General features: G+C 41.8%; 1 protein-coding gene across 3 annotated transcripts in view; it reads right to left on the bottom strand.

The window, feature by feature from the left end:
• Nucleotides 1-9460, bottom strand: part of CUNH8orf34 (chromosome unknown C8orf34 homolog) — a 239953-nt gene extending 230493 nt beyond the window's left edge. For 2 of the 3 annotated variants that reach the window (XM_067553651.1, XM_067553650.1), the window contains exon 1: nt 8892-9460. In XM_067553651.1, the coding sequence (XP_067409752.1) occupies nt 8892-8960 (69 nt within the window). In that variant the 5' untranslated portion in view covers nt 8961-9460. The remainder of the gene's footprint in view (nt 1-8891) is intronic. The other variant, XM_067553652.1, reaches the window with a different exon arrangement.
• Between the last annotated feature and the right edge of the window lie 9600 nt (nt 9461-19060).

Below are 19060 nucleotides of genomic sequence, written 5' to 3' on the forward strand. Positions count from 1 at the left end.
GTTTTTCACTGCTTCCAAAAAATTTACAATATATATCCATGGGTTATGAAAGTCACTTAAAGCCCCAAGGATGGGCATATGAACTTATGCAAATATGCTCACAAGCCTAAAACGCCCACTTTTTTTCAGTAGTTGTGAATTCTCTATGTTCCATTTTTATTATGAGCTAGCTGTGCTTCCTGTCACACATACACAAAATTAACTTCAGTTATGAATGTTCTTGTTAATATAACAAAATAAAGATATCTTGTAACTTTCATTTTAGGTGAGGCTTAATTTTGCTGTACTACCTTACACACACAGCTTGAAATGCAATTTACAACTCTTCATTTGAATCAAAAAGGTATTTGAAAAGTATACTTTCAAATCAAAGTCAGCATCAGATATAAAACATTATGGGTAAATTTATAGAGGCTACCTAAAAGTAGTCCGAACAATGGTTTCAGTAATGTCAAACACAAAGGGAGTTTTGTCTTTAACTTCTTCCCCCCCTCCCCCCCCATTTGTTTGTTCTGCCTTAAAGATAACTTGCTACGGTTTTAATATAAAAAGGCAACCTTACAAATGCATACTGAGTGCTGCAAACAGCAAAGGGCATTCTGCTTCTAAATTACTTTTAGTACACCTTTCCCACCTTATGTTAGCTCCCGGGAAGTTGCACTACCTGGTTCTTGTTCCATTGTGATATCAAAGCTATCAGGGGATGGGTACTCCTCTGGAGCATGACAACAGAAAATTTTATTGTCTCATTTATGACTTTTGAGGAACGTCTTTTCATTATGTATCACTCAGGATGTACAGAGCTGCACTACTGAGGCACAGAAGTCTTCTTCTACTGTACCTGCACTATAGCTCTTAAAATATTCAGGGCCAAAAATCTTCAAAAATGACCACTTAAACTGTGCCTGTACCCACTATGCAAAGAAAACCCACACTAACACATGCAAATAGGTAGGTAAGCACATGCAGTGTGGACCATTTGCACACATAATTATTTGTTTCAGGAGAGCAAATATGGAGTTAGCACAAGTGTAATTACCTGATTGTTCATTCATCCATACATATTTGTACCTAAGATTGGAGAGTGTACACCTTCACCAATGGTGTATGAAAATTTAGCTCTCACTCAGGGCCAGATTCTACCTGATCTTTACATGGATGCATAATGGAGACAGCATGCAAAGAACCATCCTCCCCACCCCACCATGTGCAGTTTGTGTAAGTATGAGGCATAATTGCAGTCCCAGTGAAGGAAATGTTCAATTTTTACTCCCTGTAGGCACCCACGGTCCCAAAAGGAAGTATACTAGTGGTTCCACTCCTTCATATTGGGGCGTTTAGAAAGACATTCCCTAAGACAGTTAGCGTCCACCTCATACCTTACACTGTAGGTATAAATAATGTAGTTCTAAATAATAAGAGTCATAGAAGTTTGGGGGTTACATTTTCAAATTAGACCTGCCCAATGTGTGTAGCTGCAAACTCTGATGCCTGGATGCAAGTCTGAATACTCCCACACACGCGGTCTCTGCACACCCAAAAATGAACTTCCCATTGACTTCAGTTGGATTTCTCGGTGCTCAGCTCTTGAGAAAAATCAGTTTGGGCACCCAAAAACTAAGGCATCAAAATGAGTGGACTCTATCAAAGATATGGGCCTAAGCTAAGACTGAACTGGCAACCCTTTCACACTTAAGTAATCACCACTCACGTAAATAGTCCCACTGATTTAAATGGGACTATACTATCTGTGAGTAGCTTTTACTGTTGCAAGTATAAGGATACCAGGATCAGGGCCCTAGGATAGTTCCCATCAATAATCAATACATATAAATATATCCCAGAAGAGTGCTAGCCACACACAGCAGAAACAAAATCCAGGAGGTATATTAGATAGAATAAAAGTGTATATGATATAAACCCTCAGGTTTCAGCATATGAGCCAACCACTAATTGTGGGTGGTTAAGAAAACACTGACCCCTTGAATATAGTAGTCCATCATAAGGGTTTGTCACCTTCCTCTGGACACTTCTGGTATAACTACTCTCAGAATGGGAATACCAACCTAGATCAACTATTGGTCTGACCTAGCATGATAACTCATATGAATGCTGCAATCTAAAATTCTGCCTTGTGAAACTGTACTGAATGAATTTGGTCTTTCAAGAGCTCCACCTAGCTGTCTGAAACTAAACATTTCTAAGTCCAATATTCACATGAGCCATAATTCACTACCTTTTATCCCAGGAACAGAATGTGACCAAATAGCCATAACATTAAACAAAAATAAATAATTATAAATAGCCTAGAAAGAAGCATCTCTGTGAGACTATTATATCAGTATGATTTTTATATCCTAAAAGTTACACTCTAACTTTAAATATTATACATTGAGAGCTGAGATGCTCAAGTTGACAGTCCCTGGATTTGTACATTGAGGGACTAAGGGCACAACATTCTCAGAGGATGGCCCACAACTCTGGACTTCACTCCCAGCCTCAGGCTAACAAAGGGAGCAGGCATGGTATAATGCCTGTTCAATGAATAACAATATTCCAAGGGGCAGATTTAGGCTTAGGGTTATTTTTGGTTTAGCAAAACAGTTATTTTGGTTTTCTCTGCCTGATTATTTGCTGTATTTAATGTAAGTGTATCTAGAGATTGCCGGTTCTAAAAGTGGGGGAAAATATCTAAAAGTAAACTTAGTGAGTTCAACTATACTTCTTCTGTTCTTACACTGTATCTAAAAAAAATTTTAAATATATTTCTGCTTGGAGAAGAAGTAATACACAATGTACAAAACACACTTATACATTTGAAAATAATCATTTTATGATACTACAAATAATTCTTTTTATGGTATCATACATAATTTGTCTGATATACCTAATGGATCGAAATAAGCATTGATATTATGTGTCTCAAGTAACCCTTTTGAAACCTAAACAAAAATTCAAACTAAGCTTGACTGACTAATTAGAACACACATCAAAACAAGTTACCGCATCAGCTTTGAGTAGAAAAATGTAGTTTTGCACATCTGTTACAAAAAAACATACTTTTAAAAGAGACTACAAATATTTGTTATTCAGAGGCTGGAAATTTAAGTATAAAGAAGTTTAGTTAACTCTAGGCAAAGTGAACCTGATGTTGCAACCGTTGTTCAGACCAAATTGTCCCTGAAGTCAAATCAAAACCATAAATTCAAAGCCCACTATTGCTTTACAAGACAGCATTCAGAACCCAGATCTTAGGTATAGATATTTAAAAAAACAAAACAAAACAAAAAACACATCCAAGGAATTAACAGTTTTCTGCTTTGCATAACAACGTATAGATTAGTTTTTAAACACCATCCAAACACTCAATTCTATACATCAGAAAATCTCCAAATCACTAGATATATCTCAGAACAGTTACAAGTCTGCTGCAATCTCTTTTTAAAGGACCTGATCCTGCTCCCATTCAAGTTAATTGCTAAATGCTCAATTATTTCAATATAGTAGCACAATTTGATCCTAGAAGAATAATGTCCTGGTTTCCAAGTGTTCAGAGGAGTTTGACTTTATTAGAATTATTAGCCTAAGTGAGAACTACTTGCATGAGAAAGGATCTTGTAGAATTGGATACTGGGAACTCAGAGTGAGTCAATACTCAGGTAGAGAGAAATGAGTGGGTACAGATTCAGAATATTATTGCCTAGCTAGCTTTATGCACAGTATGTACACAGGTTCTGTTCACAAGAAGCTTCACTGTCATTTTTTACAGAAACAATTCCACATTCAGAATTCCTGTTAAACAGCGCCTCTGAGGGCAGTCTACACTGCAGTGTAAGCCCAGGTTTTGAGCTCAGGTTCAAGCCTAACCTCCCCTCCGGTCTACATACAAATCACACTAACCCAGGGCTCAGACCCAAGGTCTCACATCACCAGGCTAAAGGGTCCAAACCCAAGACAATCCAGGACCAAGGGTTCAAGCACTATTGTTTAGTCGTGTAGATGCAGCCCCACTGGACTCATGCGCTGGGAATCCACCGGCTGACTTTCTTTGTCCTCTAAACAGTCAAGTTGGGTGGACAGCCTAGTTTCCCCACACCACACCACAAACAAAAGGCTAGAGTGGCCACATTTTAGGAGGGCAACTTTTAGGAAATCTGTGTTTAGTGTGTAGGTGCTGGGTGGCATGAGGGCCAGTCACATACTAGATAATCTGGTGGTCCCTTTTGGTCTTAAACTCTATAACTCAATATATATAACAGGATTGTCGACTGAACAACAAGAAAAGTTTGATAAATGAGTGATTAGAATTGGACCTTACTAATGCAGTATAGATGCTGCTGGAGCCCCAGCTTGGGACCCAGGGTTCAACAATTTCTAACTTGGGGTTACAAATAAGTATAGCTGCTCAAGCCCGAGGTTAACAAACCCAGGGGCTGCTAACTTCGGTTTCCAATGCAGTATAGATCTAGCCTTCGTTTAAATTCCAAAACGCAAGATGTCTCTCTGCCTTGATACATACTGTCCCCAACTGCTTTATATAACCACCTACCACAACCAAATCACAGTCATAGTTGCTCACTGTCAGCTGTAATTTTTAGCTAAATGGAGCTGGGTGGTGCCCTTTGTAGCAGGGTGGCTGAGTTTTGTAATGACCCATCCTGTTGACAGAGGTTGGAAGCCTGATAGGAGACTCTAACTGATTCCTGCTGACTCACTGTGGCAAGAGTGGCTCCTTAACTCTACTCTGGATACAAGGAAGGTGGAAGTAGCCTTCTGGGGAGAGGAATCTAGAGCTGAAACTTTAAAAATGGGGAATATTCTCAAACATGTTCCACTTCAGTTATTACACCTGTGATAGTCAAGTGACATTCCATCCTCCAGAAAAGATTAGGACAACATAGGAGTGGGAATGTTATAAAATAACATTTTCCTGAACAATTGCATCTTTACTGATCTCCATGTACACAAGGTGTTGCCATTTTGAAGATGAATTCCATAAGAGCTGGTGTTCATATCTGGCCACTGCTGATGTAGTGCAATAGGGAGAATAGGCAGAAGTGGAGCAACAAGTACAGGATCACAGGATAGAAAGGAGGACAGTTACACTGTCATACTCAAAACTGCCAGTAATTGGCACCTTTGGAACAGGACAAATCATGCATTGACCAACAGCTTCAACCACCCAGCCTACTATGCAGGGGAACTACTATGGTTTAACCTTTCAGACATCAGCTTGTTAGGCTAATACGACTGTGTCTGGAGTTCAAAAATCTGTTTTCTACCGATTATTACTCATTCACCTGCATAGGTATGCAAGTTTCTGTTTATCCTCTGCCATCCCTGGCTTTCCTCACTTAAATTCACTGTTTCTCTGCCCATTCCCTGTGGCATCCCTCCATTCACCCACTGTTAATCAGCAATACTTAGGGTACTTAAAAGCTGCCGCCTTGAACCATGTAAAGTGTTAGAATGACAATAATAGTAATGACCTGCTGACTAAATATAACCTTACTGAGCTCCATCACCCTGTGTTGGGTGGGCACCATGGAGTTTGTACACATTGCAAAGGATAATTATCTATGACAATTGGTGACTAATTAGCATCAGGAATGGAAATGCAATAAATAACCCACAAAGAAGAGAAGAAGATTTTACCCTCCTTTGATTGAAATCCAAGTATCTGTCTCATTTTATATCGTGGCAAAACTTCTATAGACATGACAAACTATAAAATATTATGATTCAGTTTAACTATGTGTACATTGTGCTCCCAATATACTATAACTTAATATATAACAGCAAGTATAGTTACATTATTAGCTTGATCCTGTGGTCTTTGATCAAGGTAAAGTCCCATTGACTTCAAAGATGCTTTCCCTAACTAAGGATGTCAGGATCAAACTAGGAAAGGTGGACATTCCCATTGAGCACAGAGGATGAAATTCACATCACCTGCATAAAATGAGAGCAGTCAGGCTTTATCTGGGTGAAGTCAGAAGCCTCTTCAGGTGAAAAGGCACACACTCATCTCATTGGGTTTGTCTACACTGACAGCAGCAAATTTGCCACCGTCAGATCGATCTATCTGGATCAATTGAACGGAAGTGAAGATCCACTCAATAGATCTGGAAGTCAATCTATTAAAACCACCTCCAAAAAAGTGTAGCAGTGCATCTACAGGCCCACATTTCCTGCAGTGGAGACAGCACGCTAAACGGAAGTTACAAAGTCGATGTGAGTTAAGCAAGCTAATCGTGTAGCTTGTGTAACTCCCGTTGACTGCTGCCAAATTTCATCAGCAGTATAGACCAGGCCATGGACTAGAAAAACAAACTATAAACCCCTTACATTCTTTGTATGAATCCTACAACTCAGCAGCAGTGCTAGCCCATTGGGGGCCCTAAGCAGGAATATTTTGCCCCCAACCCCGCTTCCGCAAAAGACACTAATAAACTAAGCTGATCCTGAAGTGTTTATTTTTGGCTCTTTTTGAAAACTCTTAGTTTTTAAATGATTAAAATACTAAAACAGGCAAGTTCTTATGAAAATAATAATAATAATAAAAAGCAAACAGGGGACCACCTTGAGCTGCTCAGGACTCTAAGCAATTGCTTAGTCTGCTTATGTATAGCACTGGCTCTGCTAGAGCTCCCTTCCTGAACCCAGTTCCGAATGCTGGCCTAAGTGGAGTTGGTACACAGACTCCTCCATGGTATGTTGGGATGTAATTATGGCTTATCCACCTGTAACTGCTGTACAGCCAATCTGCAAGGCATAAGTGATGGGCCTTGCACAGGAGCACTGCACCAAGATGAATTTCATCCAAAAGTATAACTCTAATAATATAGAAAGTATCACAACAGGGTCAGCCTTTTGCATTTGTCCCCCAGTCTTTGAAAATTAATACATCCTACTAATTCTTAATAATAGAAATGAGCATCTTTCAGTATTGAGAAACTAGGTTAAGAGACAATGGGCTATATTCAACAAAGTGACATCAGGTAGGGTTGTGTTTCTTTTTTTAATTTAGTATATAAAAGGCAGGTCTATTAGTGAAAATTCAAAGAAGAGACAAATTAGTCATTGCTTTCATGATAGTTGCCAAGCAGAGAAAGTAAAAAAGGAAGTGTTATTTACTCCTTCTCATAACACAAAAACTTGGGGTCACCAAATGAAATTAATAGGCAGCAGGTTTAAAATGAACAAAAGGAAGTATTTCTTCACACAATTCACAACTAACCTGTGGAACTCCTTGCCAGAGCATGTTATGAAGGCCAAGACTATATCAGGGTTCAACAAAGAACTAGATAAATTCATGGAGGATAGGTCCATCAATGGCTATTAGCCAGGATAGGCAGTGATTGCTGTTTGCCAGAGGCTGGCTGACAGGATGGATCACTTAATGATCACTTGTTCTGTTCATTCCCCCTGAAGCACCTGCATTGGCCATTGTCAGAAGACAGGATACTGGGCCAGATTGACCATTGGTCTGACCCAAGACAGCCGTTCTTATGTTCTTTATAAAAATCTAATATTTCATTAACATTAACGTGTAAATTTAATGTGTGCTGATTTTCTATACAAATCCAGAAATCCAGAGATTGGGCCATTCCCTAGTATCTGTTTTGAATTTTAACAAGTAGGGCTTTTATTTCAGATTTGCAAAATGAAAGTATCCAATTCACCTCCTGAAATCTGAATCAAGCTATTTTATCATAACAGCCATAGTCCATGTAAGAAATAACAACTGGCCCTTCGCGACTTGTTTCCTAACAAAATTTGAATCTCCTTTTTATTAGGGTTTGAAGATGCCTCCTAACACCTGCTCTGGAGAGACAGAATTCACCAAACTATGGGGTTTTTTTGTTTTGTTTTGTTTTGTTTTTTGTTTTCCTCCAGATAAGTAACACTAGCAAGTGAATCAGGTGCAGTCACATTGGTAAGTAAAATTAAGTAAAATAATGAAAAACAGAGAAGTGCGTCTCACAGTAGTATTACTATATATGATTATACACAGGCTTAGGTTGTGTAGATCTTGCTCATATTAAAGAAAACCTATAGCAAATTCATGTATGTAGCCTGAGGCCAAGTGTTCTCTTGCCAGTACAGATGTAAAATACCTCATTCCCTACGGACTTGCAATAGGAGTAGGCAGATTTGGTAAGCTGTATGTTCCCAGCCCAGTGCGATCTCCCTGTAAATACGCATTCATTTCTCACTCTGTTGAATTTATTTCTAATCACAAGGAATCGCTCCAGTCTCCCCTAGCTCTTCCCGCAGCCTCTCTGTTTAAGCACAGACCCGTGCGGTCCGCCCCGAGGGAGGTATCCCCATGTGGCCACTGGCCGACGGCTCTGTGTGAGTCAGCGCAGGTCGCTCCCAAGGAAAGGACAGGGAAGGCGAAGCCTGGGCTCCTCGGGACGCCTCTCAGACCTGGCGGGGCAAAGTCACTCGCTCTCCCCTGGCCCCGCTGGCACACGCACGGGACGCTTCCCCCGCCCTTCGCACACAACCAGGGCGGCTGCCCACGCGGCTCTCCTGACGCCCCACGGGCTACGAACCCCGGCGGGCTTCACCCGGCTCTGCTTACGGGGGAATCCCTGCGCGTGAGGCGGCGGCGTCCCCCGCGTGTCTGGGAGAGCGCGGGAGGGAGGGCACGCGTGTCCCGAGGGTGCAGGTGCGAGAGCCAGCGGGGGGGGGAGGGGAAGGAGTCACTGCGGTGCGTGGAGGGGCAGGGCGCGCGCCCCCAGCCCGTGGAATCGCGTGACGTTTCACGGGTGGGTTACACACCGGCTCGCACGTGCTGCGCCCCGGCCGGCAGCCCGCCCTCTGCCCAGGTAGCCGGGGCTGCCTTCGCGCCCCCCCACCCCCGGCGGAGAGCGCGGCCTCACCTCGAACAGGGGCCCGATCCTGTTCTTCTCCAGGTAGGCTTGGATCCTGCTTTGCTGATGAGCCGCCATCAGGAGCTGCCGAGGCGGGGACCCGGCCCCGGCTCCTCCGGCCGCTCAGCCTCACCCTCCCGCGGGCGCGGGGCTCTCACGGGGGGGGGCCGGCAGCCCAAGTCCCAGGAGCGGAGCCAACTCAGGTAACTGGGGCTCGCCAACGCCAGCCGGGGCTGAGCGCGGCCGCCTTCAGGCAGCGGCGGCGGCGGCGAGGCACTGGCCGGAGCAGGGCACGGTGGCGGGAGGAGAAGCGAGCGGCGCCGGCGTGTGTGTCTGGGGCGGCTCCTTGGTTACCGGAGCAGCCGCTCCGCTTCCCCTGCCACCGCGCTCGCCGCGCCCAGCTGCCTCCCTCCCTAGCGACAGCGCAGCCCGCGGGGACCGTGCTTCTCCTCCAGCGCTGCCGGCTGCGCGCGGGGGCGGGTTGGCTCTTCGGCTGCCGCTCGCACATACGGGACCAAAGCCCGCAGCCTCCCTGCTCCGCGCCGGGCTCCCCGGCTGCCAGGCAGCGCCTTGCTGCTCGTGACACACAGCGACACGCCTCCCCCGCTGCCTGAAGTTTCCTGACGATCTTAGGGAGGCTGCCTGCCAGCCAAGGTGAGGTAACCGGGGGGAGGGGGCTCTACAAGCAACCCTCACACCCCTCCTTGCATATTGATTGAGAAAGGAACGGATCAAACTTCGGAACTGGCTGGCGCTAGTGAGAGAGGCTAGACAACGATTCCTTCGGTTTGCGGCATGGGGGAGGGAGGGAGGGTTTGCTGATGGATGTATCCAATGCATCCCCTTCCTCCCTGCTTTTGTTCTGCTTCAAAATATTTGCTTTGGAATGATGAGGTTCCCACCTATCTATGTGCTGAAGGCACTGTTCATCCTAATACAACCATATAAAATACCTATAGACCTTCCCTGCTATCCCTTACCTGAAGCCCAGTAACCAAAGGTCCTTATCCAAATCCCGTTAAAGTCAACATAAATTGACTAGAGTAATCTAGAGTAGGGTGGAAAACAAAGAAACAGTACTTATTCTTTCTGCACTTCAGGCAATTATTGCTTCCCCTTATTTGGAAGCAGAGTCATCCTCATCCTTCTCCCCTTCAAAAAGGAGTATTTTAACCAAACACAGGTTTCAAGATTTAAGCATTCCATACTTTTGTTCATCAGCAGGAATTAGTTCTGCTCTGCCAGAATTTATCTGTTTAATTCTGAACTATTTTAATAAGGAAAGTTCTCTCTTTTTATTTTAAATTCTCATGGAAGAAAAAACAAAATAGAGCTACGAAGTGTGCCCAGTTATGCTGAATATTCAGCAGATCTGCTGAATCAGACTGTCTGTTCCATTGTACAGACACATTAGGCAACAGTCAAATGTTCAGCAAATTCAAGAGCACAAGATGCTCCTGATTCAAATATTCTTTGAAAGGAAGGTGAATTTTGCTGAGAGTCATGAGATAATGAGTTCTAGTCCCACATTTGTTGACTATTGTTTATATTTCTTTTCACTTCAAAGACTCCTCTTTCGCTGTAGAAGGGGGTCAGGCATGAGCACATTTTACAAATACATCTTATGTTGCGTCCTTTTTGCATTACTGTAGCAGTTGGTGTGATGCCCCCTATGCACTCAGAGTTTTCAGAGAGACATTGTGCAGAGCGTTCTTTGCTGAGGCACAATCATTTTCACCATTGATATCAAGAACCAGCAACACATGGATTTTATTTTCTATAATAGCCCCAGTGGTACAGGGTCTTTCTATATTAGGATTCTGAGATTTTTTAGAACTTGTTGCTATTCAAGTCTTCTATGAACATATCAGCCCATACTTCTAGGGGTGTTTGCCCCAATGCTGTGTAGCTGTTTTTCATGGCACCACTAGAATAATCAGATCCTAAAACCATTTTAACCAGTCTAGAGAGGACTACCCGAATGTCAGGACGATTACCAGTGGTGCAGAATCAACACAGGGGCTCTTACTGCACATTAATGTAAGAGGAAAAAAGGGGGCATGGATGCACTTTATAGTCCCTTATGGCCATGATAGCTGGCATAAATTACAGCAGTTCTTAGGCTGCTCTAACATAGCACAGAGGGACCTAATTGCACAAAGCACCAATAGAATCAGCAAAGTACTTTTGCTCTATAAAGACCGGAAGAGAGGAGTGTAACAAAGTGGCATTGGCAACAATTCAAATAACAAAGCAACAGCCATAAGAAAGATTTTAAAATAGGCTAACCCTTATAATCCATCCTTGTGCACCCCTCCAGAATTTCACTTTATGCAATTTAGCTGCACCTCACGATCTGGCCCTCAGTGTAATACACAGCACCAAAAGCACAACTACTAGTTTTATAAACGAGCATCCTATGATCTCATGGAATAACTTTCTTAGCTGTATGCAGGTGATTCATGACCTCTATGTGGACCAGACACTACAGGGAGATGTAATCACAGATATTTCCTTACCAAGAGCCTGAAAGTTACTATCTAGAGTGCTGCATGTTACTTTTTTCTGGCAGAAAGTTTCCTGCAGTTCTCTAATGGAAAGCTTGCCTGCTGCTGAAGTGTAGGAGTACAGGTATCTCCTGCAGAGTGTGTGGATTCAGTGGAGTGATAGAGTAGGAACTAGAAGCTTTGCTGTTAGCACTTTTTCCCCCTTTTTCCCCCAGAGTTCAAACAATACTGACATCAGCTGTTTGGTGTAAGCAACATTAAGATCTCTAAAAATAAGTGACTGCAATTTGTAAATAAACACAGAGCTTTGGCTGTGTGTTTGTGTCTGTCTCAGGTGGCAGTTAGGGAAACATTTTAAAAAGGAGATAGTAAATTTGAAACAAGTTTTTAAAAAACTAAGGACACTAAAATAGCTCCTTTTTAAAATTGATTTTCAATTGATTTTAATATTGAAGCATTGCAGATTTTAGAACACAATTAATATTAACTCTAGCTTTCTGTTTATAAGAGGAATTGTATAGTAAACTACTTTTCAACAAAGCAATATAGTTGTCTTTCATTTAGTGCTGTTTTAGATATCTAACAGCAATTTTAAAAAAGCTTATGTTTCTTCATATACAAACAATATATTTTAGTCAGAGTGAGATATGTTATAGATTAAAAGAAAATAGTAACATTTCCAAGAAAGAATATACAGGCTGTGTGTCTCCTATGTAATAGTGTGCATTAAGAACAAAATGGTTGCAGGAATCCTCACCCAGGGAAGTAGAGAGGTGTAGTACACAGAAAGCAAAAGGTATCACTGTTTCAGGTTACATGTACCACAAATAGTGGAAGACAGAAGAAAAAGCAGAAGTTGTCTCATAACCCCATGACTCTACTCTATTCAGTTCAGGTTCTTATACCATGCTTTCACCAAAGTGCCTGAGCACTCTCCAGTAGTGCACTAAGCAATGTGACTAATATTCGTCTCACGTGTGTTCTGTCATCCTCTCTCCAGATGGATAGGTGTGTGGTCTTATTTCAATAGGGTGTTTTTGTTTTGGCCCATTTGGTTGCAGGGACTTTGCTACACAATTCCTGCTACCACAATAATCTGTATAATTTCAATGATCTTTCAGGAATATTAAGCTATTCACTGCATTTCCAACGCTAAGGGCCTGATTTTCAAAGGTGCTGAGCGCTTGCAGTTCCTGTCAACTTTACCTGTAGTTATAGGGGCCCAGCTTCTGTGAAAATCAGGCCCTAGATGTAATGGAGGTATTTTGCAGAATGAGTGGAGCAGGCATTGCTTAGCAGAAAAAAAAAAGATGACTTGGCTGTCTGCAAAGACACCCTGTGGGTCACAAACACCAAGTGCCAAGTCAACAATTTCCTTTCGTGTCAGCTAAAAGTTGATCCATATGCTCTGCATGAAGCTTCTTTTCCAGATGGAATTTGGAGTATGAGAGAGTCTTCATTACATATAAGGGAAATCTATGGTAGAAATACATAAATCAAATATGCACATAGCTTTGAAGCTCCCAATAAGTACTTTATGCTGTAGTTATCACAAATTTTAAACAGAAATCCCTTACTAAAACATCTATAAAGCAACTAGAAAACAAAACAAAAATTATTAGCGGGCACATTAAAAGAAAGCCAATATTGTCAGATTTTTGGAATGTTTTCTAGCCCCCAAGTTAGGTTTCACTTTGTCGTCATGTTTTTTCTTTAATATGAAATAACTTTACACAGAGGGTACTCTATAAGCTTATAAAGAAGCATTGATGCATAATATTTGCTACAAAAAAAACCAAACAAACCAAAAATACCTTCTTCATAAGAATCCTGAGGAAGAGAGAGAGGTTTTTAATATTACTTCTGTTTTCTACCTTTTACTCCTTTACATTTATGGTTTGTTTCTGTAGAGTTTGGCTTTTTATGCAGATTCAATTTCTACATCAAGAAGAGGTAACTAATTAATTAGAACACACATCAAACAAGTTCCCTCAACAGCTTTGACTAGGAAAAGATAGTTTTGCACATCTGTTACTAAAAACATATTTTTAAAAGAGACTGAAAAATATCTTATTCAGAGGCTAGAAATTTAATTATAAACACGTATAACTGCATCTGTGCTAGGGGTTTTTGCCAGCACAGCTATGTTGGTCAAGGATCACATCTCTTCACGCCCCTAAGCAACAGAAGTTTGTAGTGGAAACCTGGATTTTAAAAGGCACAAGTGTTTTAGCTGGCAGCAATAGCTCTTAGCCTCCTATGTGGACTAGGCAGCCACTAGAGGGGGGGAAAGAGTCACATGCGGCAGGTGTGGATTACATTTACAAGCTGCTGTCCACAAAAGACCTCATGCTCAAACCTCCTATTAGCAAGAGCTGTATCTTTATCTGAACAGGGGCATTTTAGCAACCAGCCAGGTGTCCAAGTCACTGTCAAGTATTGGGATGGACTGCCAATTATTCTGCTTGCTGCATCTAGCCATTTTCAGGCCTTTGCAGGAACTTAGCATAACTAGGCAAACCAGGAGGAGGGGGTAGACAGTGAACACCTGAAGTGAGCCTATTTCTAGGCCTTCTCTCTGTCTGAATATGTTGGGGAAAATGTCTGAAAAACAGGAAGTCTGGATATATTTTAGAATTGTCGGTATAGGGAAATTTAGCTATAAGACTACTAGCTTAAGACTGCTTGCTTACCAATATTTTTCTTAGTGACATGTCTCTGTAACTCCTGCTTCTGCACAGTGATTGATTTGTTTGGTCAGCTATGTAGCATTCTTTTGATTGACATATCTCTGTAACTTTTGGGGTATAAGAGTGAGGTAGCGAGTCTGAGTTAGGCAGATCACTTAGTGGACACATTGAAAAGATCTCTAGGCCCAGCCGGAAGGACTGGCCATCCAGAAATCTAATTCTCCCAAAGACTGCCTCAGACTTGTGGGATAACTATCAAGTTTTGGGGTACTCTAACCACCTATTCTATTTGTATGCGCTTAAGACTAATTAAGGGGAGGCTTAAAAGCATTCCAATGGGAATTGCTGGAGACTAATAAAGTAAAGCTTTAAAGTTAAGAGCACATGGTTTTGACTTGTCTGTGCTAGCTATATAGCAGACAGAGGTACTGCATTTCCTTGGTTTATTTCCTGATACTGACTCATAGACTAAAAGGTACCAGGTTAAGGAATACTGGGTAACATATCCACTAGAAGCTTCAACACAGGTTCTATTCATAGAACTTTATGCATGTACATTCTACTTCTATACCAAGGTTACATGAGGGTCTATGTACATGGAAAATATTTTTATATTAACTAAATAGCTATTATCAGTGTTAGAAGTGCAAGAGGCACATCCTCATTAACTTTACTGATCAATTATTTAGGTCCTGATCAAGCAAGAATTCTTACATATATTCCATTTTACATGTGTGTAGTCTCATTAGTTTCAACAAGCCCACACATGCTTAAAGATAAGCACGTAATGAAGTGCTTTGCTGGATCAGGGCCTTAGCTAATGTTCAGATTACTTAGTGTATATAACAAGTAAAACATTGTCTTCCCTGTTTTTAATTATATTACTTCAACAGCAGGTGTTAATGTTACTCGAGGATTCTCCTAACAAAAGGGGAACTCTCAGGCAACCAATTAGATTGGTTTTCTGCCTGCTTTTAACTGCCAAAACAGACCCAAGAATCAGTATAGTCCTGGAAGAACTATATTAGTATTGCCAACTCCAGCATTCAAAAAACATGTGTCAGGACCCAGATTATCGTGAGTTTAGCTTTACAATTATGAGCTTTACAATTTAGCTTTACAATTATTTAAAAAAATAAATTTTGGGTTCCTTTTGTTTATCTTTGGGTTTGTAAGCTGTTCGTTCATATTTTTCTTCACAGCCATGAGGGCTAGAAACTTTTTTTTATTTTAAATGAATGATGAGATCTCATGTAAATTATGACTGCAGCAGCTGAAGAAAAATATTAAACATTTCAAAACTTGTGATAAAAACATGAGAGATGAAAACATTGCTATATTCTCTGCTGCAATCTTAATTGAGTTGAATTTGGAGAAGCTACCCAGGGGCAACAGTTGGAAAGAATATTTACCAGATGAAAGGTCCCTGTCTTTCTCATGTGAAAGCTCATACAGATAGATGCATCCTGCATTGTATTCCAAAGAAGGCAAGATATGAAATCATTCTGATTTCCTTAAGTAGCAATACATGGAGAATACTTTGGGTGGAATCCACAAAGGGACTTAGACATTGCAATACTGTGGATCACGGTTCCTAACTATTAGGTGGTTAGAAAAGCACAGGAGCAACACTACAATTCACAAAGCTGAGTTAGATGCCTAGGTTCCCTATAAAATGAATAGGGAGAGAGAGGCTCATAAGAATGTGATCCACAAAAGCCAACACGCTAGGCGGGGAGCTATCCAAACTAGCCAATGAGAGACACTGATGTTTTAAACTCATCCCTTTTTCAGAGATAAGTGCCTAAGGCCTGGTCTACACTGACCTGGCGATTCGGCAGCAGTCGATGGGAGTTACGCAAGCTACGCAGAGTAACTTGCATAACTCCCGTCGACTGCTGTGCTTCCCTTCTGTGCAGTGTCTTCACTGCACTGCGCCAATGGGAACTGTGTTCCCGTCGACGCAGCACTACGCTACTTGAGGAGGTGGTTTTACTCAGTCGACTTCCTGATCGATTGAGCGAGTCTACACTGACCGCACAATCAATCTAGAAAGATCTATCTGGTGGCAGCGACTTTGCTGCCGTCCGTATAAACATACCCTCAGTCTCGGTTGCAAGAAGGTACCTAGCTCTGCTCGCGATCCACGAATGGGAGCCCCTCTTCAGGCTTAAGTACCTATGTAGTATCCTGTGGAAATGAGTAACGTGCCTGCTTTACTCCACACACATCATCCAGAGGAGGTGGAGATGCCGGTGCCTACCTGGTAACTTTTAGCCCAATGATTAGACTGCTCACTGGAATGTGGGAAACCGAGATTCAATTCTGCCCTCTCTGGCAGAGGTGGCGGAAGGATTTGAAAGGTTTGTCCCTCCTTTCAAGACAGCGTTTTAACCACTGCACCACTAATAGATAGTCTAATCTATTATGAAAGAGTGACCGGAGCAGAATCTTGACCCAGGATCTCCTGCCTCCCATATGGGTGTCTGAACTCCCAGACTACAGAGTCATTACCATACTCACTCACTCTTTGATGGCCAAATCACTGTTTCATTATGCATCCAGAGTTACACAGCTTCAGTAGGAGAGACTGAGGGAAGACCACATCAGAATATCCCATAGCTCAGTGGTTAAGCACTCTCCTGAATGGTAGGCAATCCCAGTTCAAATCCTTTCTCCCCCTCTGCCAGGGATGGGGGAATTGAATCTGGATCTCCCACATTCAAGGTGAGTACTCAAACCACTGGCCTAAAAGTCATAAGGTGGGCAGTGCCAGTGCTGCAGCCAGCCTTTGAATGGGCTGTGACATTACCCAAGGTACAAGCTGGACTGCTGAATAGCTGTGTCCCCCTCAATTCTCCAACCTGTGGTGCCTTTTACACTGCTTTGCTGTGAAAGCAACTACTCCTGGTCTGCTCACACACAGCCTCCTGCATGTAAATTACTCCCAACTATACTGTACGTGTACTATAGCCAGGCACTCTTGAATTACACTGCAGAGCAACATCAGCACATTCCCAGCCCCAGACTTTCCCCCCAAAATGTGCATCTTGTACTGCCCAGCCCTCTTCTGGACAATACAAGTTCATATAAAAAGTGTCATTTTATTAATAGAAAATTATATGCACAAATCCTGTTATCTCAAATGGAGTCTTCCAACACTTCAATCCATGCACACTGGTTGAACTAAAACATGTATATTAACTATAAAAAATAGATTTTAAGTGATTACAAGTAATGAAGCATAAAGTCAGAATTGGTTACAAGACAATAAAAGTAAATTGCAACTAATACCTAATTCAAAGCAAAGGTGTCTCCCTCTCACCAGATGTTTTAGCAGTCTTACTGGCTGAATCTTTCAGTCAGGATCCCTCCCCAAGTCCAAAGTTATTTTCTTTGTTCTTCAGGCGTTGTGGATGTTGTGGGTAGAGAGAAAGGAGGAATAACTTGGGGCATCTGTTCCCCATTCTTATACTTTTTCCTCCTTTGAGAATCATCTCCAGCTGGCATTCAGGACACAGAAAGTATGTGGATGGGAACACCCAGCTGTTTCTTTGTCAAGATGTAAATTTTTACCCACATTCTCTTTCCTGCCAGAGAATGGCCATTTAACTAGGTGATGGTCTGTTTGATTTTGCTGACACCTGGCTGAGGCGTTGGCTAGCCTTTTGTCTCTGAGTACTGATTTGTGGCTGTTCTCCCCAGACTTGGAACATGTCTAGTAATAACATACAGAGGAATCTTATAACTCTACATGCAATGTTGTCCCACATATTTTAGCAGGACAATAATAACATAGCAAGTTATGAGTTTTCAGATGATACCTCACAAGACATACTTTGGACAAAATTTATCATAGTCCTGTAAAAGGGGTGAACATAGGGGTACAGACTGTCACAGGGGCCCAATCTGGTAGGTGTGCTCAGAGCAAGTCTACTTAATCAGGCCACTCAAGCATGTTAGGTGGCAACACCTGTCTTCTCCTGGTTCGTGAATAGCTCTGGGGCTTAAGTTCTGGGGCTTATCTGGAGATAGGCTCCAGATGCCTAGATGGAAGCAGCAAGGAGCATGCCCCCAAGAGGCAGAAATATAGGCACCTATGGAATTTTTTATTTGAAAAACTTAGCTGCCAAGTGAGTTTAGGCACCTAAAGTGTTCTGTGGGAGTTTTGTGGATTGCAGCAGGGGACTTATGCGCCTAAAAATAGGACTTAGATGCCTAAATCAGGGTTTAGGAATCTAAGTAGCTTTGTGGATTCCACTCCTTGTCCTCAGCTAGCTGGAGCTTTTTCTAATTACTCATAATATTTGAGGAGTGATGAGAAAGTCATTGAGACACTCAAGCCCAGTTGAGTCATTAAAATCTTTCAAGAAGAATACCAGGATCTTAGACTATATTGAGTTGGACATGGGAATCAGCCTTAGTAGTGTTAAAGCCATATACCAACACATACCTGATTCTTCCTGAGGGGGGCAATATTTGGCTAGGAACTCTTCCCTTAAAGGGCTGTTCCTCTTCGAAAATGCTGGGCACAGAGCAATTTCATCCTGGCTGATTTGCTTAATTGAAAGGAAAGATTGATATTTCTACCACCTAACTATCTGGGGTTTAAAATTCCTGCTGCCATTTCATTTTATTAAAGTTGCAGCTTATTGCCCTAACATCAGCCCTCTCCTACTGGCAGTAGAAAGCATGGCATGCTTAAAACAATATGCCTGACAATAAGAACATGCCTCAGACAGTTAGCAAAAAGGTAATTTGATTTGTCTCCTATCTCAAAATAGGGGGGAAAGCTTGATTTATAATTAGTGACATGACATCCTTAATAACATTTTAAAATTCATTTTAACGGATTAGTTTTCAAGCTCTTGATAAAACAATTTACATTTCATAAACTGCATTGTCCTAGACAAAGGATTATCTTCTGTAAGAAGACTGAAAGGATTTGGACACTAGGTTACTTATGTGCCTGATTTCTTAT

Source organism: Emydura macquarii, unplaced genomic scaffold (genome assembly GCF_026122565.2).
Source record: "Emydura macquarii macquarii isolate MOO-44397 ecotype Brisbane River unplaced genomic scaffold, CSIRO-AGI_Emac_v2 contig_1477, whole genome shotgun sequence".
Taxonomy (NCBI): domain Eukaryota; kingdom Metazoa; phylum Chordata; order Testudines; family Chelidae; genus Emydura; species Emydura macquarii.